General features: G+C 47.3%; 2 protein-coding genes across 12 annotated transcripts; one reads left to right on the forward strand and one right to left on the reverse strand.

Moving 5' to 3' along the window:
* The first annotated feature begins 432 nt into the window (after positions 1-432).
* CSRNP2 (cysteine and serine rich nuclear protein 2) lies at positions 433-12903 on the forward strand. Its single transcript, XM_021704807.1, has 5 exons — positions 433-451; positions 5194-5430; positions 6502-6761; positions 9771-10067; positions 11872-12903. Exons 2-5 carry the CDS (start codon positions 5280-5282, stop codon positions 12793-12795), a joined length of 1632 nt encoding a protein of 543 aa, XP_021560482.1. The 5' UTR covers positions 433-451; positions 5194-5279; the 3' UTR covers positions 12796-12903.
* A 2917-nt stretch (positions 12904-15820) lies between these two features.
* Positions 15821-24679, reverse strand: LETMD1 (LETM1 domain containing 1). Of its 11 annotated transcripts, none has more exons than XM_044915411.1 (9): positions 24545-24679; positions 23840-23991; positions 21922-22037; positions 21217-21299; positions 18768-18954; positions 18558-18659; positions 18300-18452; positions 17768-17864; positions 16712-16854 (listed from the first exon to the last, which is right to left on the reverse strand). In XM_044915411.1, the coding sequence occupies exons 1-9, from the start codon at positions 24664-24666 to the stop codon at positions 16784-16786; spliced, it is 1083 nt and encodes a 360-aa protein (XP_044771346.1). In that variant the 5' UTR covers positions 24667-24679; the 3' UTR covers positions 16712-16783. The 11 variants fall into 11 exon arrangements, with proteins under 11 accessions (XP_044771344.1, XP_044771348.1, XP_044771346.1 ...); XM_044915410.1 differs by having other exon boundaries at positions 23840-24012; positions 24545-24666; XM_044915409.1 differs by lacking the exon at positions 17768-17864 and having other exon boundaries at positions 15821-16854; positions 23840-24012; positions 24545-24666.
* Positions 24680-24903: the final 224 nt, after the last annotated feature.

Raw genomic sequence — 24903 nt, forward strand, 5'->3', positions numbered from 1 at the left:
TCCACTGCAGCAGAGACCCCGCCTCCAGAGCCCGTCTGCAGACGACTTTCGGCTCTGCGCCGGTCGCCGCCTCCAATTCCCGGCATGCCGCGGGCGTGGGGCTGGCACGTAGACTCCATTTCCCAGCCTGCCCCGGGGCTCGGTCAGGACGTGCCGGCGCCTATAAGAGCCAGAGCGCTGCGGCCGGAGCCTATTGTTAGCCGGAGCCGGGGCGGTTCTGGGCGTCTGCTACCGGGGGCGCCCGAGTTGCTGGAGCCGCCCGCCCTCCGCCGCCTGCCGGCCGACCTGCCCACCCGCCCTCCCTCCCAGCCCTGCCGCCCTGGGAACTCCCCGACCGTCGCCGCGGGCCCGGGACTCGCTATCTCCTCTCTCCTTCCCACCCGGGCTAGGGCGGCGGCGGCAGCGGGGGCGGCAGAGATCATCACGGGAGGAGGCAGCTGCGGCGGGGCCGGTAATGGGCCTGGGGGTGCGGGGCGGAGGGTGCCGCCTCATCCTTTCTCGGGATCGGCCCTCGGGCGGCTGTGGAGGAGTGGTCAACCCAGAGCAGCGCGGATGGAGGGGTCAGAAATGAGGGAGGCTCGGACGGGAGCGGTCGGGGGGCGGGGAGCCAGGGCGCCGCCGGGAAGGGAAAGAGTCGGGAGAGGCGTGGGAGCTAGGGGCACGGAGGACGCGGGCCCGGACTGCGGGGGCAGCTCGGGGGAGACCGATGGGCGGCTTGGAAGCTGGCAGGATTTCGGATGAGGGTTGAGTTCGGAATGGAGTGGAGATGATGTAGGATGGAGGGAAGTGAAGGAAGGGGAGGGCGGATAGAGGAAAATGTGGGAGGAGTGGTTGGGAATTTGTGAGTAGCAGGCAGGAAAGGATGAGGAAGGCTGGGCAGGGGCTGCAGACGATTGGAATGAGCGGGAAGGTTAGCAGGAATCAGAGACATGGGCCGGGAGCTGAAGGGTTCAGCAGGGGTGTCCATTAAAGGGAACTGATGCCTTCATGTCCTTTCAGCTCAGGTTCCTGATGTCTCCCATTTTTCTGGCGTTGTGGGAGAAAACGAAAGCATCACTTGCCCTGGTTGCTAGCTTGATCATTTTTCACAGGCCCAAACATGCAGCTGACTGCCATCCATCCCTCTTAGTGCCATGGTCTTGATTTAGCCTTTTAAAGGGGTTAGAGTGGCAGTGTGACACACAAATCGTTCTTCAATATGAAATGTTAGAAGTTCTCCCCAAGAGACACAGTGTCCTCTTGTTCTGCAGTTTTCAGTTTAAGGTAAAGCCATAGTTGATTCAGATTTTCATTTTCTTTTCTGACTTTACATCTTGCTAATCTCCAAAGCCAGCAGGATGTTGGTGTGTGCCAGAGTTATAAATGACTGGATATCCTTGAGAGTTAATGGTTCCTGCAGCATCACGTTCCCGGTCTCCCACAAAGATCTTGTATCCTCCCTACCACGGTAGTTCAGACATGGAAAGCCAAATTCTAACCGTGTGTTAGTGAATGGGTAAAAAAACAAAAAACGGAGTGAGGGTTAGAGGGCTTCCTTAAAATACCTAGTTTAAACCGTATGTTTGCACTCAAGCACTTTCTAAGTTCATGATCCTGGTAATCACAAGGACACATGGATCCATGAAATTCATAGTATTTGAGAATCAACTGCAGTATCTTGTAAAAGGGGAAACAGGTCAGGTCATCTTACTCAGGTTTATCCAAACACTTAGCAGCAAGGCTGCCTTCTTCCTCTAACCCAGCTACAGAAGATAACCCCGACAATCTTACCAGAGATTTTGGTCCCTTGACCTTTAGCAGAAGGCTGGGTTCCAGTGGAGTGAAGAGGCTTTCTCCTGTGAGATATACCTTGTCTTATTATTTTATACTCAAGAGAGAGGCTTTCATTACCCAAACTTTGCAAATACACTTTGAATCCACAGGATTTTTTTCTGGGCAGTCCCTCTTTTGCTAGTCTCACATAAGCTGTAGTTTTTATTTTGTTTTGTTTTTTGGGAGGTTGTAATAGGAATCCTACAGGTCCGAAAAGGCTTAGCTCTAGTACTAAAATGCACATATGCTATAGATCTTTATTTGGTGCTAGCCTCGTATCTTCTGTATACTGTGGATATGCTTTATTTCATAACACCTTTGGGAAACATTCAGCTAGAAACACTTGAGAAAAGACCATAAGGCATGTAGCCAGAAAGTGTCAGCTGACCTTTCATTTCACTGGCATTAAAAAGCTTTTATAGGGGTTTGCATTATTTTCTCCAAAAGCGTTTGTTGTTTGAGTTGGTCATTTTGACAGTTAACTGTCAGTTACGGCCTGCATTTCCAGTCTCACCTTCATTATTTCTGTATGGGTTTAAGTGGTTGGAGTATAACTCACAAGTGTTTCTCTTGAACACAGGCATTGATCCTCTGCCAGTGAATGGTTGAGAGAGGTGGGAATGACTGATTTCAAAATGTGGTTTGAAGAGAGGTTGATGTGATGAACTGGAAAGTGTGGGACCTATTCTAGTTGTTTCTGTTGCAAAGAAAGTTCTCTTCAGGCCACTGTGGAAGTGGATGGGAGGTTTGTTGTTGGTGCCCAGTGAGTATCTTTTTCTGACAAGTCAAGTTCACACCAGAGTTGGACAAGGAAGGCTGGGTTGAAATTTAAATTTATACTGGTTGTCAGGACAGAATTGATGGATTATATATATATATATATATAGTGGAATGAATGTCAGAGAAAGTGATGCAGACAGATCCTGGGTAGGGTGAGGGGAGCTCAGTCAGTATGCACATTACTTACCTATAGCCAATGGGTTCAGATGATTCTCTGGCATTTTAAGGAAAATACCTTTCTCCTAGGATTCACATCTTTTTTCTTTTCTTTTCTTTCTTTCTTTTTTTCCCTCTTTCTTACCTCCCTCTTATCATTGCCCAGAAGCCACTATTCCAGGAGTGGAAGTGGGGAAGACATAGAGAAAAGGGTTGAAGGAGAATGGAGCAGCCAGCAATCCTTGCTGCACCAGAAGAAGTGATACCCCTGAGGGCAGCTGGGTTAAGACAGAATTTTAATAATAAAGATGATTTGGGACCAAACCCAACCTCATGCAGGGCTTAAAGAGAAATATTCAAAGGGAAGCCACACTACTGGAAGCAAAGGGACACTGGAAGAAAGAACAGGACTGCACATTTGCCTCCAGTCATGAAGCCCAGACTGAGGAAAAAGCCACTTTCCCAGTAGCAACGCTGGACATCTCAGTTAAAACTGAATTGGACTTAGGCCCTTTCTGAGAAAGCAGATTTTCAGCTCAGTCTGAGTTTTCATGTGGTTTATAAGGTTTTTTTTAAGTGGGGAGGAAAAATTCAATTCGGTGGTCAACATTATTCTCTTTTTTATCCCACCCACATAAGTTCTCAATTGTAAAGATTACCGACCCCCATCATCGAATGGAATGAGAAATTTGTTAGTTAAGAGGTATCTTTAATAACCAGCTGAAATCTTACCCCATTAAAAGGTCCTTGGCTGTCTCTATTCTTAATATGTCCTAGGAATGTGACCTCTAATGATAAGATCAGTAACCTGAAGAACGGAATTGACACTTTGGGTTCCTTTTTAAATTTAATTACAAGTACTTGATTTTTTTTTTTTTCCTCCCTGGCCAAATTTATTTCAGGAATATGCTTGTCTGAGACCTACGATGGCTGAGGTTTCTTAGGTACATCTTGTGACTCGAATGCAGAATCCTGATGAGATCTGGGTAGATAGATCAGGAAATATCTTCCCTCGAGTACTTACTAGGTCTGGTTGACTCTGTAGAGCTGACCCAAGAGCAGGCAAATTGCTTCCGAGAGACACAGTCCAGCAGACCAGCTCTGTAGCAGGCAGCTCTTGACACCACAGTATATTCTGGGCAGCTGCTGTGCAGTAATGCAGCTCTGTCTTTCTGGGCAGTGTTGTTATTCCTGCTGCATAATTAGCAACTAGTGAGATCATAGTCTGCGGAGATTCTGGCATTAGTGAGGCAAAGCAGGGAGGCTTCATGTCATCCCATGTGGCTCCGCCTCTGACAGCATTTCTGTCAAGCAGATTCATCTTCTTGGGAACTTAAGTCCAAAGGTGGAGAAGGAGAAAGATTTGTCCCTGGGAAGTGGACTCTCCCGGACTCGTGTGTGTGCGTGACGTGTTGAAAGCTCTCCCTGCCATATTGACGACACCAGAGTCAACTGTCACTTCTTTTGCTATTTGTTTTCCCCTTGCCGGCTTCTTTACGGAGGGCTAAGATGGTGACTCTAGGTTTTCCTCGCACACGGGTCGATGATAGGCCAGCTGAGCCCTATTTTACAGAGCTCTATGAGATTGGAAAAGAGTCTGGGTTTTGAAGGCAGCGCAGATTCTAATCTTCAGTCCATTCTTTAGAACCGAATTTGACCCTTCTAGGAGCCTGGCGAGAAAGGTCACCCTTGTGAAGATCTGGATAAATTGTTTCCCTGGCTTCTGATATACTCTGAACCTTAGATCCTAGAGCAGTATTTCCCAAAGTGCGTTCCAAGAATCACTTGCCCCCGAGAAACAAAGCGCTCCATAATCGGGTGTGGGGACCCCTGCGCTATGTTTGCTCTCACCCTTCGCCATGCTCATTAGCAGCTAGTTTAAAGCCTCCAAGCTGTCCTCTCATAAGCACTTTTCTAAGCTATTTGGACACAGAGGTCCTATTTCCATGTAAAGCTATTAATATCCATGGAACTAGTTGATTTAATATATACACTTTGGGAAAAGCCAGGCTAAATTTTCACTAGGAAAAATAATTGGATCTAGTCTAGGTTTAGGCACAGCCTAATTCTGCCTGTGGTCCCCAGTCCCTCCTGCTGGCCCCTTGGAGAGCGCTCCTGTGTGAGCACAGGAGAGCTACCATTATCCCCGGGCTAATGAAACCCAGAGCCCAGCTGGCTTGGAGCCAGAGGCCTTCACTCTGCTCAGAAAGGTGCCACTGTTACTCATCTCATTATTCTGTGAGTGACTGAGACTGGAGGGGCTGAAGGGAAGTAAAAGTAGGAGAACGTTGGCCAGAGTAATTAGAGAAATGACCTAGTCTCGCGAGACCGGACATCAGTGCTAGCTCAGGGGCTGACTTTCTTCATTTGGAGAGCTGTGCGTATAGACTCGGGAGGGGTCTGGCTCAGGACAGGAATGCTGATTCCTCCTTTTCCCCTGGGCAGAATCCTAATGTACCTGGCTAACTGGTGGTGAGCAGGGGCTTTGGGGCCAACGTGGTGGGCTCCCCAAGGAAACCCCTTTGAAACCAATGGATGCATTCACGGGCTCGAGTCTCAAGAGGAAGTTTGATGATGTGGATGTGGGCTCATCAGTTTCCAACTCAGATGATGAGATCTCCAGCAGTGACAGTGCTGACAGCTGTGACAGCCTCAATCCTCCTACAGCTGCCAGCTTCACGCGTGAGTGAGCCCCTCCACCCCCTGCCTCCGCCCACGTCCTCTGAGTGGCAGAGCCCACTGCAGTCCTTGAGACAGCTTCTCTCCGCCTGGGGGCTTTTCCACTCTTGGCCCAGCCTCACTCTTTGGAGGACTTTATTGCTCTAATATCATAGACCTAGGTCCGACTTATTCTAGCTGATTTTTCCTATGCTGTGGTTTATAGGTCCCCAGAATGGGCTGAATTAAACTGAAGAAGGAGAAGTCCAGGATTCTCCCCTTACCCACCAGAGTCCCACACAATTGTAGCTCTGGAAGGACGTAAATGCGGCCTGGACAACCAGGGCAGCTCTGGATTTCTTAATTCTAATGGTTCCGTTAATTTCTTGGAAAGAACTTCTGATTCTGTAGATCAGAAGTTGCCTATGGACCAGATCTGGCCCACTGCCCATTTTTGTAAATAAAGTTTTATTGGCACACTGCCACACACACTGTAATTGCTTTCATGCTGTGGTGGCAGAGTTGAGTAGTTGCAGCAGAGACCTCATGGCCAGCAGAGCCTGAAGTATTTGCTGTCTGGCCCTTTAAAGAAGAAGTACACCACCCCCAGCTATAGATAACACTGTCCAGTAGAATTTTCTGTTATGATAGAAATGTTCTATATCTGCACCGCCCAGTATGGTAGCCATTAGCCATATGTAGCTATGAGCATTTGAAATGCGATCAGTGTAACTGAAGAGCTGAGTTTTACATTTTATTTTGAATTATTATTTTAAATTGCCACATGTGGCTAGGGGTTGTCATATCGGACAGTGAAGCCATATAGATTGTTATACCCTGAAAAGATCACCTAGAGATCCTCTTCCCAGCTGATGTCTAAAATTAGCTCTTGTGGTCATCCGTCTGGGTGGAGTCAGTCTGGAGGCAGTGGTACGGACCAGCCGATGTTCAGGGTCCTTCCCGGCTGTGCATGGATGGTGGGAAGATAGCAGGGTCTCGAGGTACAGAGAGCACGTTGGACGAGAGTTGAGAAAGAACAAGGGCCCCAGGCTGGCCGTTTCGGGGTTGGTAAAACCGCTCTGTGCTCCTTCTCAGCCACATCCATCCTCAAGCGGCAGAAGCAGCTGCGGAGGAAGAATGTACGCTTTGACCAGGTGACCGTGTACTACTTCGCCCGGCGCCAGGGTTTCACCAGTGTGCCCAGCCAGGGTGGCAGCTCGCTGGGCATGGCCCAGCGCCATAACTCCGTACGCAGCTACACACTCTGTGAGTTTGCTCAGGAGCAGGAGGTGAACCATCGGGAGATTCTTCGTGAGCACCTGAAGGAGGAGAAACTCCATGCCAAGAAGATGAAGGTGCCTAAGGGGTCTGGGGTCTGGGTACTTAACTGTGTGCCAAGATAAAGTGGGAAACCGTCCTGGGCTCCTGATGATTTATTTATTCTTTTTCATTTGACTGTTGCCCTTGGCATGTAGAGATTCCAGCGAGAAGTGCGAAGCCTCAGGTTTGGAATCACATCTCAGTCTGAGACGCCATTCTTTTTGCCTCTGGTGGGGAGTCTACACAAGAGAGCAAAATGGCTTCCCTAGAATTCCCTACCCTCGCCGCCTCAGCATATTTTTTAAAAGTTTAAGGTGCAAATACCTGAAGACATTCAAGTCCGCCACCCTTGGAACCTGAGGAGGCACACTGTTTCAGTTTCTTGTCACATGACTGACTGTTGTCCCCGTGCACAGAACAGGTTTTCTCCGACAGACCCTGCTGTTTCTGTAACCCCCGTCACCTCTAGGTGGTGGTCTTTTGGGTGTAAACAACAGCATTACCAGATAGCTCTTTCGGTTTCGGTGGTACTGGGCCTGCCGTCTGATGCCACACCAGCTCTTCCAAGTTCAGGAGGAGAGTGGGGCTGCAAGACGACCCATCTCTACCAGGATGGCTCTTTACGGCTACCCATTTGCTCTCGGCACTGCTTGGCATGCCGCAGCCATACTTCCTACCAGGCCGCAGAAATCCCCCCCGAGTTCCTAGTTCCAGATTTGGAGAACACTGCTTTCGGCCCGGCCAAGTTTCTTGTGGGCCCAAAGCTGCATTATTTCCAGGGTTGTGGGTGAAATCCTAACGGGCCACACCAGAATGAGCTGTGGTTGGAGAACTGAGGGCAGACAATGTGGACTAACGGCACCTCACTCCTCTCTCCGTCTGACAGCTATGTCTCCTTCCCGCAGCCTAGCCCCAGAGCCTCCCACCTGTTTTTCTAACTGGAATGACATTGAGGCGTCCCTTTCTTGTGTCTGAGGAATTCCGTCACTGACCCTATCACCTTCCTGCTGCCATAGCAACAGCGGGGGAAATAAACACTGTTCTCATCATTTACAGTGAAGGCTTCTCCTTTGCCTAGAAGAATCTCCTTCCTAGATCCGGTAGAGGGATGACCTGTGAAAGCGCAATTCCATCCTGTTCTGTGGCCTCCCTTGTCAGAGGTCTAGGGACAAGCTAGGCAGGCTCAAGGCTGACACAGGACGCCCACTCCGTAGCCGATTTAGTGAGCAGTGACAGTAGTGATAACTAATACATCTTTCTGTGTCAAGAGAAAACCCTTACTTTCCCCTCCCCGGGTCGTTTTCTCTTTTCTTAGAAATCTTTCCTATCTTTAGTACTCTCCAGGGGAGGCTGTTGATCTAAGAAATACATCTTTCGCATCTCCCATGTGCCATCTAATATTTTCCTTTTTAGCCTGTCCCCCCGCCCCCCCCCGCCAGCCCTCCCCAGAAAAGCTCCTGGTGCTCTGTAGCTTTAATGACCTATACTTTTTGTAATACTTTCATTATTTTTTTTAAATTTTGGCCTTTTATTCACATGGAATTCATTATTAAGAGTAGTATGACTTGGGAATCCAACTTTACTGATTTATTTTTCAGAAGAATATCCACTTACCCCAATATCATTTAATGACCAGAGGACTCTCTCACTTGATTTGAAATGCCGCCTCTATCGTGTTATACGAATACGTGGGTTTCTTCCTATTGCATCTCTGATCTCTTTCCCTTGAGAGGACGGCAGGAGGGAGGGTGCTTAGGAGGGGGCCATCCCCGGCAAAACAGGTGGGAGCAGTCCCAAGGTCAGCAGAAGGGCCCCTCATCGTGAGTCCGCCTGGTACATAAATAACAGACCAGGAAACGCCCAGAAGCACCACCGTATTTGTCCCCTCTCTCTCCCACTTCCCCACAAACAAAAACAGGTGTGGAGCTGATTAGCCGAGTCTGTTGCATCATCTCTCTCCCAGGAGTTGTTCCTTTACTAGCACTAATCCGTGGCTGGGTCTGATGAAATAAACCAGCCCCTCCAGGAGCTTGGCTCTCATCCTCCTAGTAGCTTCCAGAGCCCTGGGAATCACGAAGTCTCGTTTTCTTTCCTTGACTTCTCCAGTGAGTTTTCAAAACTCATTCAGCCAGATTGTCTTCAACCTGTCCTGCCACGAAGACTCCTTTTCCTGGTTCTCTGTCCTTCTTAGCCCAGAGAACCCAGATTTCTGCCCATAGATAGTACCTCAGTATTATATATGCCACCCTACTTCACAGACAGCTTTTCTCTGAAATCAAAGAAAAAGAATTAGAAAGGAGAACGAATATATTCTAGGCTATGGGTTGGAAGTGAGGGCTCTCTTTGATAGCTGTTAAATAATTTGGTCATTTTTTACTCCTCCCAGTGAAACGAAGCTCTTCTTGTGTATGCAGATAATTCTTCACACTGTGGGGATTCAGGTTCATTGACAAAGACCTGGTAGCCTTGTAATGCACTTTAGTGTACTCTTCTTCCCAGAATGTGGTTTTGGGTCCTTTGGGGTGCAGAGGGAAGGGTGTTTTGCAAGGTTATCTGTACATCCAAGGAACGTGCAGCCATTGACAGACCTCCTCCCTGTGTTAGAAGGCAAGTTAGCTGAAGGTACAGGACACAGGTCTGGGGATGGAGGGTATGTCTGTCTTCTAGGAGGGAAGATGAGATACGGGCTTTGAGAAACTTTGATCTGGAAAGGTGATAGGCCCTGTGTTGACAGGGAGGTGTTAGAGCCACATAAGCCTTCCTGCCTTCCTGCTCTACATTTATTCTCTTCAACTATCCAGTGTGGGAGCGACTAGCCACATGTGGCTACTTATACTTAATTAAAACAAAATAAAATTAAAAAGGTCCCCTTCTGCTCCGCATTAGCCTCATGTACAGTGCTCATCAGCCACGTGTGCTACGAGCAGCCCGGATCTTGCCCTCCTCGCAGGAAGGTCAGCTGGGCTCTGCTGCTCGAGGTGCCCAGAGTAGGAGGTGCCTGCTGAGAACACTCGAGGCTAACCTCTCCTTCCTGTCTCTGGCAGCTGACCAAGAATGGGACAGTGGAGTCGGTGGAGGCCGATGGCCTGACCCTGGATGATGTTTCAGATGAAGATATTGATGTGGAAAACGTGGAGGTGGATGATTACTTCTTCCTGCAGCCCCTGCCCACCAAACGGCGACGAGCCTTGCTGAGGGCTTCGGGGGTCCACCGCATTGATGCTGAAGAGAAGCAAGAACTTCGAGCCATCCGCCTGTCACGGGAAGAGTGTGGTTGTGACTGTCGCCTGTATTGTGACCCAGAAGCATGTGCCTGTAGTCAGGCTGGGATTAAATGCCAGGTCAGTCCAAGTTAGCCTGAGATGGTAGATCTACTGTAGAGGCCGGGGGATGTGATGTGGGTACCAAGGAACACGGGAGGCTGCCCATCATCCGTGGGTGGATTCCCCATGACTGGGAACACTCCCTGGTTCCACTGCCCTCCTCCACCAAGGAAAAACACGAAGCATGGCAGGATTCCTAGGCTGGGGAGGTAGCAATTAGCTTTCCTGTGTTTCTCACCTCAGAAGTGATAAGAAGCAGCTATCAGCAAATGGGAGAACATGGGTTAGTATGTTTAACATTAGTAACTGTTCCTTGAATATTGACTGATTTCATGAGCTGAAAGGAAGCAGAGAGATGAGGTGAGGCCTTTAGGTTTTATCTTGCAAACACTCACAGGACCTCTACTCCAGTTCTGTAAAACTCAAAACAATTCTTGGCTTCTTATAATTCAGGATCGGACTTGGCCTGGCAGAGCTTTAAGTCCAGTGTCTTGAAAGATGGAAGACATCATCCCCTAGCCTGACAAGGGACAGTTTAGCAGGCGTATCTCCATTGAAAACAGCAGTACCATCCCAAAGGACGAAATTTATTTGGGACTTGTATACTGAGGATGTGGGTGCTGAGTCCTTGTGGTTGAATGTATCCTAATGAACCTTTTCTTTCTTATTTTTAGGTAGGTAATAGCTGTAGCAGATCTGGCCAAATACTGCTTTTCAGACTGAAGTCCCATAATGAATCAGTCTGTTATAGTCCTGAGAATAGTCCTAAGAATTGGACTGCTCCTAAGAACTGGAATGGAGAGTTCTAGAAGTTGTTACCATAGGAAGACATTGTGTATTTGTATATACATATTTGCTTGTATTTTTTATTTTATTTTTGGTATATGTGGGCTTCTTTCCTTTTTGGGGTCCAAAAGGGAGATACGGAGGCAGAGAGGATTTCCTTCCCAGATGTTCCTGGTCTGTAAGCTAGTTATCTTAGTAACTGCTCCAGACCTAAACTGGTCAACCGTCAGGGGAAAATGAAGCAGGTGGTGAAAAGCTGGCCATGATTACGTTTGAACCGTCATTATAGCACCCTAGCAAAACTAAGGCACTTTCGCTTAGTTTCCCTAGGATATATTGCTTTGGACCAGCTAGATCTTCTACTTTCTTTCCCTCTCATTGCAGAAGGCAGTAGGCTTGGGCCCCAGCCTTTGTTTTCTCAATAAACTAGGTAAGTTCTCGAAAAGTCTCTGAGGCACAGAAATTTCTTCTACTCTGAGAACTGTCAGCATTCAGAGAGGTATCTCTGGACTTTTTAACTGGAAAGACCCTTTAACAGGATTTTTGGCTACATTTTATTTGGAAGAGGAAACAAAGCCCTGGAGAGATAAAGGACTTTTTTTTTTTTTAAGATTTTGAGAGAAAGACAACACAAGCAGGGGGAGGGGCAGCAGGGGAGGGAGAGGGACAAGAAGACTCTGTGCTGAGTGCAGAGCCTGCTGCAGGGCTCGATCCCAGGACCCTGAGATCATGGCCTGAGCCTAAACCAAGAGTCGGATGCCTAAGTGACTGCACCGCCCAGGGGCCCCCGAGATAGAGGCCCTTCCTGAGGGCACACTGCTACTCGGCGGCTGTGCCGGCACTGAAATGCAGGCGGTCTGGTAACTACTCCCTGGCGCCCTGTTAGGTCGCGCTGCACGTTCCGTTTGTTCCCGGTGGTTCCTCTTTGAAGACGACCTCAAATCCCAGCCGCCCATGTTTGCCAGCTCCTATCTGCTAGCCCCGCCCTGAAATCCGGTGGTCTCATCTTCCCTCAACCTTCTTGTCCTCTCCTCAGGTGGATCGCATGTCCTTCCCATGCGGCTGTTCACGGGATGGCTGTGGGAACATGGCTGGGCGCATTGAGTTTAATCCGATCCGGGTGCGGACTCATTACCTCCACACCATCATGAAGCTGGAGCTGGAGAGCAAGCGGCAGGTGAGCCGCGCACCGGCCCCAGATGAGGAGCCATCCCCCACGGCCAGCTGCAGCCTGACGGGAGCACAGGGCTCGGAGACACAGGACTTCCAGGAGTTCCTCGCCGAGAACGAGACGGCAGTGATGCACCTGCAGAGCGCGGAGGAACTGGAGCGGCTCAAGGCAGAGGAAGATTCCAGTGGCTCTAGCGCCAGCCTGGACTCCAGCATAGAGAGCCTGGGCGTGTGCATCCTGGAGGAGCCCCTGGCTGTTCCCGAAGAGCTGTGCCCCGGCCTGACCGCCCCCATTCTCATCCAGGCCCAGCTGCCCCCCGGCTCCTCGGTCCTGTGTTTTGCCGAGAACTCGGACCACCCCACCGCCTCAGCAGTGAACAGCCCGTCCTACTTGAACAGCGGGCCCCTGGTCTATTATCAGGTGGAGCAGAGGCCCGTGCTGGGGGTGAAAGGAGAGCCCAGTACCGAAGAAGTCCCAGCCTCTTTCCCCAAGGAGAAGGATCTGAATGTCTTCTCTCTCCCTGTTACCTCACTGGTGGCTTGTAGCCCCACAGACCCAGCTGCCCTGTGTAAATCGGAAGTGGGGAAAACGTCCACTCTAGAAGCGCTAGTGCCCGAAGCTTGTAGCCCTGAGGAGCCTGAGGATGAAGACTTCCGCCCCTCGTGGTCCCCCTCGAGCCTCCCCTTCCGCACGGACAACGAAGAGGGCTGTGTGGTGGAGAAAGGCTCACAGCAGAGTGAGGACAGGCCCCCTGAAGATTCTTCCCTAGAACTCCCTCTGGCAGTGTGACGCGGGGACGGAGATTCTGCCTCTTACCCATTCTCTATTTATTCCCTTATTTTATCTAACACCATTTCAAAACAAAACTGTAGAAGCAGCTGCTACTCCCATGTTATTTTATTGGGGTCTCGGGGGGGATGGGTGGGAAAGATTTGTTTGTAAAAGTATTTTTTAAAGGGTAAACAGAACCAAGGAGACCAGTCCCAGCTTGATCTGGGGAGAGTCTTGGGGCAGAGGAGGCTGCACAGTGCTGAATACTGAGCTTTCTGGGCCACTGGAACAAAGAATGAGGATCTCACAGGAGAAGCTGGGTAATTCAAGCAGCTATTCTTTATGTAGGGACCAGAATACAGTAATTTGAACAGCATGGCAAAGCCCCTTCTCCTTTCCTGAGCTCCAGGTGGGGTACAAGCTCATTTTCTCATCAGTCACCCTGATACCCCACTTTAGTGTATCATCATCAGCTGGAATATTATCTGGTCAAATCTAGAGGGGAGTGGATAGAAGGGTCTCTGCTTCTGTAGAAAACCAGGATTTATAAAAATTTAACCTGCCTTCCCTGGCCTGCCTATTTGGTAAATAAGTTAATATTTGACATGTTTGGTGTTCTCTGACCTGTTCCCCACACTGGGGATTCCTGGTCTGTAACTTGAATTATTTCTTTCACATGTTCTTAGGTACTAGAGTTAAACTTGTCTATTTATCTTCTTTCCCTCCTCCTTCCTTTTCCCTTGAAGAAAAAGCTAGATTGGCTGGGGATGTGGCCTAAAGAGCAGGAGTCTTCTGTCTGTGTCGAATGCCGGCTCTGTCAGGCAGCTTTAGGCTGGGACTCCCACATCGTATGGGAGGCATACATGGAGCACTAACTATGTCCAAAAGAGGCAGCAGGGACAGGCTGCTGTCTGGAAAGACTTTATTTGTGCCACGCTTGCTTTTTCACCCAGGTTTTTCTCCCACTCTGGGAGGTTTCAGCTTTAAAGGAACATAGGATGTGGTAATCTAAAGTCACCGACTAGTTTTTGTTTTTTCTGTATCTACCCTCGTGGTCCTTGGATATACAGGGTTGGAGAGTTCTTATACTGTTCCTGTCCACACAGGTTCCGCCCCCCTCAGCCCCAAGAACTGCAAATGTTTATTGGATCCCTCCATCTTGATATGTAAAAACTGGAAGCCAAACTAATTCTTAAATGCAGCTCCCAGGTTCCAAAGAATTCAAGTTCCGACTATAACCTTTGAGATCTATAAAGTGGGACTCAAATTCAGTTCTTACCTCTAATGGGGGGACACGGCTCCTGTTCCTCTTATGTCCAGCTTACGTTCCAGGATGTGCTCCACTGAACACCATGGAATTCTTTTTATGAACAGTTCTCTCTGCCTCCCTTTGGAGGCAAGAGGGAGCAGACCACTCTTCTCTAGTACCCTTTACATCATGCTTCACTTCTGGTATGGTTTATTAACCAGCAAAGAACAAGTGAAAACCTTTTTGGTTTTGGTGGGGGAGAGAACTCTTCCCACTTACCTTGCTCACCAAGCCTTTTCTCGGGGGCCGTTAAAGCACCCTTTATGTAGGTCCCGGCAGCAGTTCACCTATCAGATCTCTCACCTGAGCCTGCGAGGCCTTGTACTTCAACAGATACATCTTTTAACCTAGTCTGCCTCTCCTGTTCATTCCCAGTTTTGCTTGGTTTTACATTTGGAGGGGAGTTCTTAAGTACAGGACCTTGTCTCCCCCCCCATCCTCTAGCCTCACAAAACAGTCTTAAGTACCTGAGATCTAGACACTCTCCCAAGCTGAGCACCACTCTCCCACGTTCGGCTGGCCCCTTGAATACGAGACTGAAGCTTCACTGCAAATTCGACTCTGGAGAAGAATCTTCCTGAAAGTTTGTGTTGGAAGGGGAGGGTGGGCTTTATACATTCCCTCCTTAGGAAGGCTCCAGCCTCACCTAGGAGGTGGATTCCAGCTGCTCAATAAGAGACACTTTAGCCTTTGGGATCAAACAAAGAATCTGAATCTAATTGTCAAACTGACTGCCAACCCCCAAGGTAATTTGGTTTTTCTGAAAAACTAGTTTCTTCACTTGATCTTAGCCAAAAGGCCAAGAAGCGGTATCTGAAAAACCAGTTTCTTAATCCAAGTCCATCCCTCCATTAACTCAACAATTCTGACTCCTGCTGATCCCAAGTTTTTTAATGCTGAATATTAACACTGAGCATTAATCGTCTTGTCAAGCAAAGGGCCTTTTCTACAACCTAGTCCATCTCGTTTCTGGTGCTACCTGAGCTGGACAGAATTCTGGCTCATGGTTGCTAGAAAAGCTAAGCCTGGGCCTCCTGTGATCAGGAGCAGATGGCTTCGGTCCCGCTCAGTCTAGGCCTAGATAAAAGAAATCTCGTATTATTCCAACTCATTATTTTCCAGACTGTATACAGGTAGTATTTTCAATGTGAATCCAAAGCTTGTCTGGTTCTCTGAAAAGAATTTTTTTTTTTTTTTTTTTGCCTTTTTGGTCCTTTACATTGTGATAATGCTGTATTTAAAGAGACTATTTAAATGTAATATTAAAGAAATACTCAAAAGAACAGCGTGTTATTCTTTATCTTGGCAGGCTTGTTAACTTGTTAGAGAAAGGGTGTTTCTCTAGCGTCATATATAGAACTAATTAGGTCAGTTAGAGATTAATGTTAACAACATTATGGTGGAAAAACAACATTCTCTTTGGAGCACCAAGAGCTTTACTTGCATCATATGCCCTTATGTACCTCTTCAGCTGAAGCAGGCCTTGATCCTGCCCTGTTGGAGCTTTTCCCTTTCTGTAGTCCCTACTCTGGGGGCTCATTTGTTAATTCCAAATTCTCTATTCCTTTTTACCATCTTAAAGTCCAGCAAAGAGGATCAACGTCAAATCAGATCCCTCAGAACTTCATCCCATCAGAAGCTTCTATTCCAACCACCTACCTCCCCCGTTAGTTAGATTTGTCAGTCTTGTCAAAGGAGCTTTAGCAAAATAATTAGAGTATGCATAAGTCATTTCCAGCAACTGGTTTCAGGCAGTCTTTACTTGGATTTAAAACAGTGCTTCATGCATTTACAGTAAGTTACTACAGGTCAATGATGTACACAGACAAAAGCTAACCCCAACTTACTTACACTGCAGGCCTCTCCGGTCTCCCAGGCGGGGCAGTGATTAGAACCTCAGAGGCTTAATCCGTGGCCCAGAGGAGGCGGCCACTGTCCCGTTAGAGCTGGCCTGCTGCAGCGCAGTAGGGGTAGCAGAGCTGAAGCTCCTTAGGGGCTGCACCACAGCGCAGGAATTAAGATGGAGGGGGGTGAAGGCTATAAACGCGGGAAGGGACAAGGAGCACTTGTGTTTCCTTTTATCTTTTCCATTAGAAAATTCCCATATATGAATGAATATTTGCTTAAAAAAAAAAAAAAAAGATGGGTCAAAGATTTGGAAAGGAAAGGGAGTGGTTAACCCAGTGAGGGGACCAAAAACAAAACCCAAAAAAACAAAAACCTATTTTTGGTCATCACAAAAAGGATTGAGGGCAGCATCGAAGTACACGCATAGACGTAAATGCTCCAATTTCAACAGTGCCGTTGCCCTCACCAGCCAGAAACTGTAACAAAAACGCAGCTCCAAGACTACGGCAGTGGGCCAGCCCTGGGCCAGATGAGGCTTTTCACCTGGGGCACAAGCTCCCTTCCTAGGCTCCGAACTGAAACCATCACCATGGAGGCCCAGTAGAGGCCGCCAGCCGCCCCGGCTGACTCGGAGGAAGTCGGGCCGCCAGCTCACGCGGGCCGCCTCTGCTAAGAGGGCTTGTTTCAGTCCCAGCTCCAGCACGGCGGCCGCGCTGGGAAGCCTGTAGCTCCTGTCCCCCGCCTCGGGCACACCTACCAGCGCACGCAGAGCCCCGGCTGACCGGTGCGGGTAGGTGCCACGCTGCTGCACTCTGTGGCCGCAGGACATGCCATCCGCCCCGCGTTCGCTCAGCGCCTTGTCCCGGTGTAGTTGACAGAAAGCAGGACCACGTTGTGTAGCAAGAGGGACAGCTCAGCTTCTGTAAACACCATCAGTGTTAATGGCCTGGCCAGGGAACAGTTAGCCTGCTAACTGCCTTGGTCGACGGGGCTTGATACTAGAGGCGGGAAGCCGAGTGCAGAGGCGTGACGTCAAGAGGTTACTGTTCTCAAAGTTCCCCTGCTTCGTTCCAGTCCCTGCATGTATGCTTTCCTTTCCTTCCACCAGATACTCCTTTCCACTCATCCTCATTTCTTGACTCTTAAGGGGTGGCGGCAGAAACTTCAGAGATGGTAATGATACTAATCACCCTTGGGATTCTTCTGGTAGGAGCTGCTGCTCTGGAAACATTTCTTGGCTCCAAGGAGATTAGTAGGCCTACCCTGATATTCACAGGCTTAGAAAACATCAAGGCCTAGCCAAAGGTTCCAACAAGAGCCCCACAGGCCTAATACCCACCCCCGGGTCTTTTTATTTAGCCAACTGAGTGTTTTTGTTCTGAATTTGAATGCCTTTAGACTAGTGCTTCTCAACTGGGATAATTCTGTTCTCCTCTGCCCCACTGGACATCCGGCAATGTTTGGAGACATTTTTGGTTGTCAGAACTGGCGTGGAGGATGCTGCTGGCATCTAGCGGGCAGAGACCAGGGATCCTGCTAGAGATCCTCTAGAGCTCAGGACATTAGCATCAATAGTGCTGGGGCTGAGAGACTGCTTCAGACCGGCATGCGTGCTGTTTTGGGCTCCCACAATCCTCACTACTCCCTCCTGTCTTGCAGAGTCCACTTCATTACCTGCTTAGCCCCTGTAGGCAAATGAGTTTATGCCCTTTCAATTAGACATATATATTAAATAAGGGTCTCATGGTACTCAATAATCAACTCCAAAATAATCTTAGAATCAAACAGAAAAATACTTTGGATTTTAGTGGCATAACCACAGATTTGTCTTACCTTTCAGGCTGCAGGAAATCTGTAGCCACTCTCCCAGCCAAGTTCGACACCTCTCTTCAGCAATATGGGTAGAATTCAGGCCACGAAGATAACAAGCCTGTATCACTCAGAAGAGGAACAGTCCTCAATAATCACATAACAAATATCCCCATGAACTGTAAGCCCACAAATAATTCAAAATCTCCTTTAAATAAGCTATAACTCCATGCCCACAAGAAACCTTTCTCTATAGCAATTTGAACTACGACAGACAAGCAAAGAGGCCTATTTAATCAAAAACAGTAGGTCTAAAGAATAGTGTCCTCGGTTTTTGAAGGGCCAAAAGAAAAGAAACATAAACCAAAATTACTATGGGCAATTCCTTTTCCATGAGTTAAGTTCACTGAGAAAAAAGACACAGAAATGAGGTGAAAGAATAAAGAGTTTGGGCTTTGTTCTAACAAGCAAAACAGGGAGCTCTCTGTAAGCTCCCAGCCCCGTGCGCTCAAAAGCCCACCAAGGACTGAGGGTTGATATCGCGGTAAGTTCTTACCGATTTCACCTCCTGAGGAGACAGCTGGCCAATCCCCAGCTTTGCCAAAGCTTTGTCCAGTTGGTGAATTACAGTGGTATGAGTCCTTAAACGGTGTCTCAACAAGAAAGAAGGCAGATAAGGCGTGAGAAGCATGGCTCGGCTCAAGGCTTTCTGTAACACATCAACGTGGGAGGAGAAAGTCAACATAGTTATTACCACACGCAAGACCTGAGGCAAGGTGAGGCTGCGGGACACAGAAAGCCACAAAGTGCTCACCATTTGCAAAGCATGGAGTTGCTTCATGCCCAGGGGATGGTTAGAGAAACACTCTCTCAGAGCCAGGATATCATGTATTGCTGGGTGGGTACCATGCTGTATCTTGGGAGAGGTGAGAGATTGGTAGAGGTTAGGAAGGTCCTGCCTGGCCCTTTTCCCTAGTTTCTCACAAGGGTCGGAGTTTGCAGGAAGGGTTAGCTGGAGGAATACCTTGGTGCACAGCTCTGTCATATGCCCCCGGAGTCCTGCATCAGAAACGAGAGGGATAACCTTTTCTAAATAACAAAGGATTTCTGGGTGGGACTGCTTCCGGAGAGCATGATAGATATCTAAGAAATCAATTTGTTGCTTTGGGGTCCAGAAATGTTGGATCAGTAGCTGCCTAGGAAACAGGTACCTGAAAGGAAAAGGAATCACAATGTCACTTGCTGAAACCGGCATCTTTCAAAGTGATCCAAGAAAGCGTTTGGCGGACATGAACACTAGGAAGAAGAGATGGAGACATGACTTCCCTACCTCACTGTTCTTTTCTGTAAATGAGTCTCAGACCGAGGTTTAAAGATACACTGAAGCACAATTTCAGGCAACATTACTGAGGTTCTGTGAAAGGAAGCAGCAGTGGGACAGCCTCACGTGTAGTAATTAGATAAAATGACTTCATCTGAATTAAAGCATTTGAAGAACATCTTTTTGGACAGAGTTGGAGAGAGCGGCAGACGGAGCCACTCATCGTATGTGATGCTGACAACCTCAAACTGTGGCACGGTCCGTATGTATATATAAAATGTTCAGGGCAAATGTGTTTTTTAATCCATTTTTCTACATGTGCGGTGGTTTAAAAGCATGGCCGCGGGCGCCTGGGTGGCTCAGTCGGTTAAGCGTCTGCCTTCGGCTCAGGTCATGATCCCATGGTCCTGGGATCGAGCCCCGCATCGGGCTCCCTGCTCTGCGGGAAGCCTGCTTCTCCCTCTCCCATTCCCCCTGCTTGTGTTCCCTCTCTCGCTGTGTCTCTCTCTGTCAGATAAATAAATAAAATCTTTAAAAAAAAAAAAAAAAGCATGGCCGCAAAGTCTCTTGACATTCCTCTTATTGAGAAGTAAGGTCTATGTCCCTTACTTTTTACACTTGATCTTAGCCAAAAGGCCGAGAAGCGATTTGTCCCCTTACTTTTTAAATCTGGGTGACTGATTCAACCAATAAAAGAGAGCGCAGTGAGTCTCTGTGACCTCTGAGGCTAGGTTATAAAAGGCCAAGCAGATTCTTATTTGCTGAAACACTCACCCCTGGAGCCCTGAGCTGCCATGTAAGAAGTCCCATTACTCTGAGGCCACCATATTAAAGAGGTCACCTGTAGGTACTCTAACTCAGAGCTCCAGCCTTCCAGCCATCCCCACTAAGGCACCAGACATAAGAGTGACCTTAGACCATCCAGATTAGTCCCTTCGTCAGCTGAATAAGCCTGAGGGACTTCTGTCAACACCACATGGAAGAGAAAAATCAGTCACCCACCTGAACCCTGTCCGATTTCCTGACCCACAAAACCATGAAAAGCTACTAAGCTTCAAGACTGTTTGTTATACAGCAACAGATAACTAAAATAACAAGCAAGATCACAGTTTAAAAGTGTCATCTTTGAGGGCACCTGGGTGGCTCAGTCGGTTAAGGGTCCGACTCTTGATTTCGGCTCAGGTCATGATCTTAGAGTCATGGGATCGATTCCCCTGCTGGGCTCCATGCTCAGCGGGGAGTCTGCTTGAGATTCTCTCCCTCTACCCCTCCCCGCCATGCTCACCCATTCTTGCTGTCTCTCTCTCAAAATAAATAAATTAATTAAAAAATAAAATAAAATTGGGGCGCCTGGGTGGCTCAGTTGGTTAAGCGTCTGCCTTTGGTTCATTCAAGTCATGATCTCAGGGTCCTGGGATGGAGCCCCATGTCAGGCTGCTGCCCAGCGGGGAGTCTGCCTCTCCCTCTCCATCTGCCTCTCCCCCAGCTCATGCTCTCTTGCTCTCTCTCTCTCTCTCTCAAGTAAATAAAATCTTTAAAATACATACATAAAATAAAAATAAAATAAAATAAAATGTCATCTTTGGATACAAAATAAAATAATAAAAATTTATGTTATCAGAATATGAAATGCATTTCTCTCCTGAAACAAAAGATTCTCCCAAATTGCTATGCTTCTCAGGGAGTGGGCTGCTGCCTCTAGGGATGATGGAAAAGGTCATAATATTATCTCACATCACACAGGGGCAGCTAAGAGACATGAAAAGTCTAAGCTACCTACACCTACGGTTGACCCAGGAATAATTACTGAGTGGCTAATTAGAAGACTGGAGCAGGAAGTGTGATAATCTCTGCCTACTTCTGAAATGGAAAGTTCTTTAAATAATTTTTAATTTAAAAAACATCTATGTTTCGGGGCACCTGGTCGGCTCAGTCATTAGGCGTCTGCCTTTGGCTCAGGTCATGATCCTGGGGTCCTGGGATCGAGCCCCACATTGGGCTCCCTGCTCAGCGGGGAGCCTGCTTCTCCCTCTCCCAATCCTTCTGCTTGTGTTCCCTCTCTCGCTGTCTCTCTGTCAAATAAATAAATAAATAATCTTAAAAAAAAAATCTGTTTCTTCAATATGCTGGGAAAATAGAAATCTGTACTCACATTAGCAGGAAGACCAGGTAGTTGGCAAAGGGTGGAATGGAAATAATACCTAGGAAAAGACACTTGGTGACGTCTCGACGGAACTAAGCAGAAATAAAGACAGACGCAGTTTTAACCCAAGTTCTTAATACAATGAACAATCCCTCCCCCACACTGTGCAGTAAACTTCTATTGCAGCCCAGAGAAGGGTCAAGGTTATTTCTATCTACTTCTAGTTGGTAAGTTCCTTGAGGACAGAAGCCCTGATTTGTTCATTTTTGTATCCCAAATAATGTCTAGTACGGGACCTGACACTATACCAAATCCCTCAACAAATTCTTCTTGATATGCCGAATGGGTCCTAGGTTCTCACTCTCAGCTTCAAAACCATCCATCAAGTCACCACCAAATGCTACTTTCCTGCTGCCTTTTGGATCCTTACAGATTTTTATATATTCAGAAATGAACTGGGTTTTAGTATACACAACTTTTATTCAAAAAGTATGCCAGAATCTCTATGGAGCTCTGTTACAGAGGGTTACAACTCTGAATAAACCCAATTCCGACAAATAACCTGATGCTCTCATTTAGTTCAATACTTTGATCTCACATTGGAGGGGAAAAGGTTGATCAGGGGTGAACAAGATAGGAAAGAAAAAAGCTTGAGATTTTGGTTAACTTGAGTTACCTCACCATGGACTTCTGATCTCTGCCCCTGGCCCATACCTGTCTCAAATGCTCCATCTCCCGGTATGGAAGTTGATGAAACTTTATATTGTGCTTCCACATATTTGTCTTTATTCTTCTAGCCTTTTTGGCATCAGCCCATATCATCTGCAATCCTGCCTCATTAAAGTAGAGGACAGAGTGTGACGTTATCCCAGTTTGAATCTTACCACAGCTTCCAACTCCATGTTTACCCACAACACACATATTAGTCCCTCCCCAACACTACTCTAAATCAGAGCTCTAAATTAGGACATTTGAAACTCTTGTGAGGCCAACCTATATCTCTCTTCTCATTCTTTATCCCCCCAGCACATCACCTCTCTGCCAGCCAAGTTGGCCTTCTGTGATCTACTATGGGGTGCTCTCCTTCTTCTGGTTCACTACTCACTCCCTCTTTAAAATAAAAATTCAAAAACTCACTAACCTCAGGAAATCTTGCTCAATTAACCTTATGTAGTCTCCAACCAGATATTACCTTATCTTCTTTCTAGAACACTTTCAGAAATACTGTAATTCAACATATTTCTATTATTGCACTTTCTTTGTTCATCTGATGATAATTCTTACATTTTACCTAAGGCTTTACTTTTTAAAAATGCTTTCATATTTATGAATGAAATTATATAATATCTAGGTTGGCTTCAAAATAATACAGGAGAAGGCAAGTGTATAAATGAAAGGAGACTGGTGGCAACGAGTTGATAACTGCTAAAGTGAGGTTGAGTACATGAAAATTCATATTATTCTATTTTTGTGTATATTAAAAATTTTCTATAATTAAAAGTTTAAAAACAGGGGCGCCGGGGTGGGTGGCTCAGTCAGTTAAGCGTTCTGCCATTGGCTCAGATCATGATCCCAGGGTGCTGGGTTCCAGCCCTGCGTCGAGCTCTCTGCTCAGTGGGGAGCCTGCTTCTCCCTCTGCCTGCCCCACCCCCTGCTTGTGCTCTCTCTCTCAAAACTAAATAAAAATCTTAAAAAAAAAAAAAAAAAGCTTAAAAACAAACCAACCAAAATACTTTTCCAGACCCTTTTCTCATTTAATCCCAGTTATAAACGTGGTAGCAGACAAAGCAGCCGTTCTATTTCTACTTTAGATTTTGCAAGTCCACGAAGCTAGTAATAATCATGATAATATTCACAGCTAACAACATGGTAATTTATTGTAATTGCTGTTATAACAAAAGTATAGAGTACAATAATAGTTATAGATAAGTTTATTGAGCACATACTATGATCAGGCCATAAGTACTTTACATGTATTGATGTATTTATTTAATTTTCACAACTATGTGATTAATGGGGTAGGTCCTATTATTTTCCATATTTTACAGATGAGAAAACCAAGGGACAGAGAGGTTAAATAACTAGTCCAGTCACACAGCCAGTGACAAGCTGGGATGTGAACCCAGGCAGTCTGGCACCAGAGTGGACACCTGTCATTATACCATCTTCTAGTAACTAGCACAGCTCTGATCTGAATGAAAACATTCAGAAAATAAGTATATGTAGTGCTGTTTCCACGATATGCTATCTAGGACAGATATGTGACAAGCATTAAACCACATTTTCTTATGGGCCAAGTCAACTGATAAATCACAGGGCAGGTCTGTGAAGCCATGTAGATGCCTGGCCTTGTGCATGTCAAAGAATTTCTACAATAGTCAGCTGTGTGTCGTTAAGAAAAATGCAAAAATACCTATGCTCCCCCATGGATGTTGTCAGAAATTGTCATGATACTTTTCTAGACACATTCTCCAGAAGTGCTAACTTAGAACTAATTTAACCCTCAAGCATTTATGAAACAGAAAACACACCAGCTCACACCACACAGCAGAACATGCAAGTAATCTTACTTATTCTAAACTCTTTGACATTGCCCAGGAAAGGATTCAAGGGATTTCTGTTTTGGTTTTACCTTTCATGAAGACTGTGTACAGGACATAGAAGCGGGGGAAATGACGACCCAAGAAACGATGGTATTTCCCATTAATCACTTTTGTCTTGGCCACCACATAAGAGATCAAGCTCTTCACATCTGCCTTTGGTGAAAGGTGAAGCTTTGAAGACCTACAAGGAAGATCAAAGAGACTGTCTGGGAATCAGTCCTGGAGCCCCTTTTACACTAATGTAAAACACCAGTCTCAGAGAATGTATGCTAAGACCTGAATCTTCTGAAATCCAAGGAAGATCTTGGGCTCAAGGATAGATAAGCAATCAGACCGAGAAAAACATCGGGCAGATGAGAGATCAGGCAGGAAGGAATGTCGGGTGTGGTGTGAGTCTGCAGGGAGAGCAAAGCCTGAGGGACCATTTGAACAGCTTGCTAAGGCCAAAGAGATGGGATCCAGATAAGTAGCGGTAAAACCTAAGCCGAAAAAGAGAGGCTGAAAGATGAATTCAGGACACGTGGGGAATACGGAAAATATGGGGCACTGAGAGTCGTGAGGGTCAGGAAGCCATATCACTAGTGGCGATCGGGGTGCGAGTTCTGAGCAGAAGAATAAAAACCCCGGGGCCAGGGCGTGGAACGCTGAGAATTAACAGACAGCATGCAAACAAGGTTGAGCCACGGGAAAGGCCTGTACATCAGAAACGCTTTCCTTTCTCCCAGGTCCCTCACCGAGGGGCCCCCCAGGCCAGGCCACAGCGAACAAGTTGCAGCTTCCGGGTGACATGAGGTCCAGGGGTGACCGCCGAACCCCACAGAGCAGCCCGAGCCCAGCACACCCTGGAGAGCGCCATCTTCACAGCGAGGGAGGGGGGAAGAGAGGAGGTCGCCTTTAGGTCAAAGTTCACTGTACGTCACGTTCTTTCCAGAGCGCATGCGCCTTTCCTGAGTGCTGATTGGTATCCGTAGATGGCCGGCCTGGCGCTCCCCTGGCGAAGAATCGACGCTAAGACTAAGTGGCGGAAGAAGGACCAGGATTGGACGCAGCCAGTATTTCCTGATTTAAAGGCGCCGGAAACTGGCTGTCCCCG

Source organism: Neomonachus schauinslandi, chromosome 5, assembly GCF_002201575.2.
Source record: "Neomonachus schauinslandi chromosome 5, ASM220157v2, whole genome shotgun sequence".
Taxonomy (NCBI): Eukaryota; Metazoa; Chordata; class Mammalia; order Carnivora; family Phocidae; genus Neomonachus; species Neomonachus schauinslandi.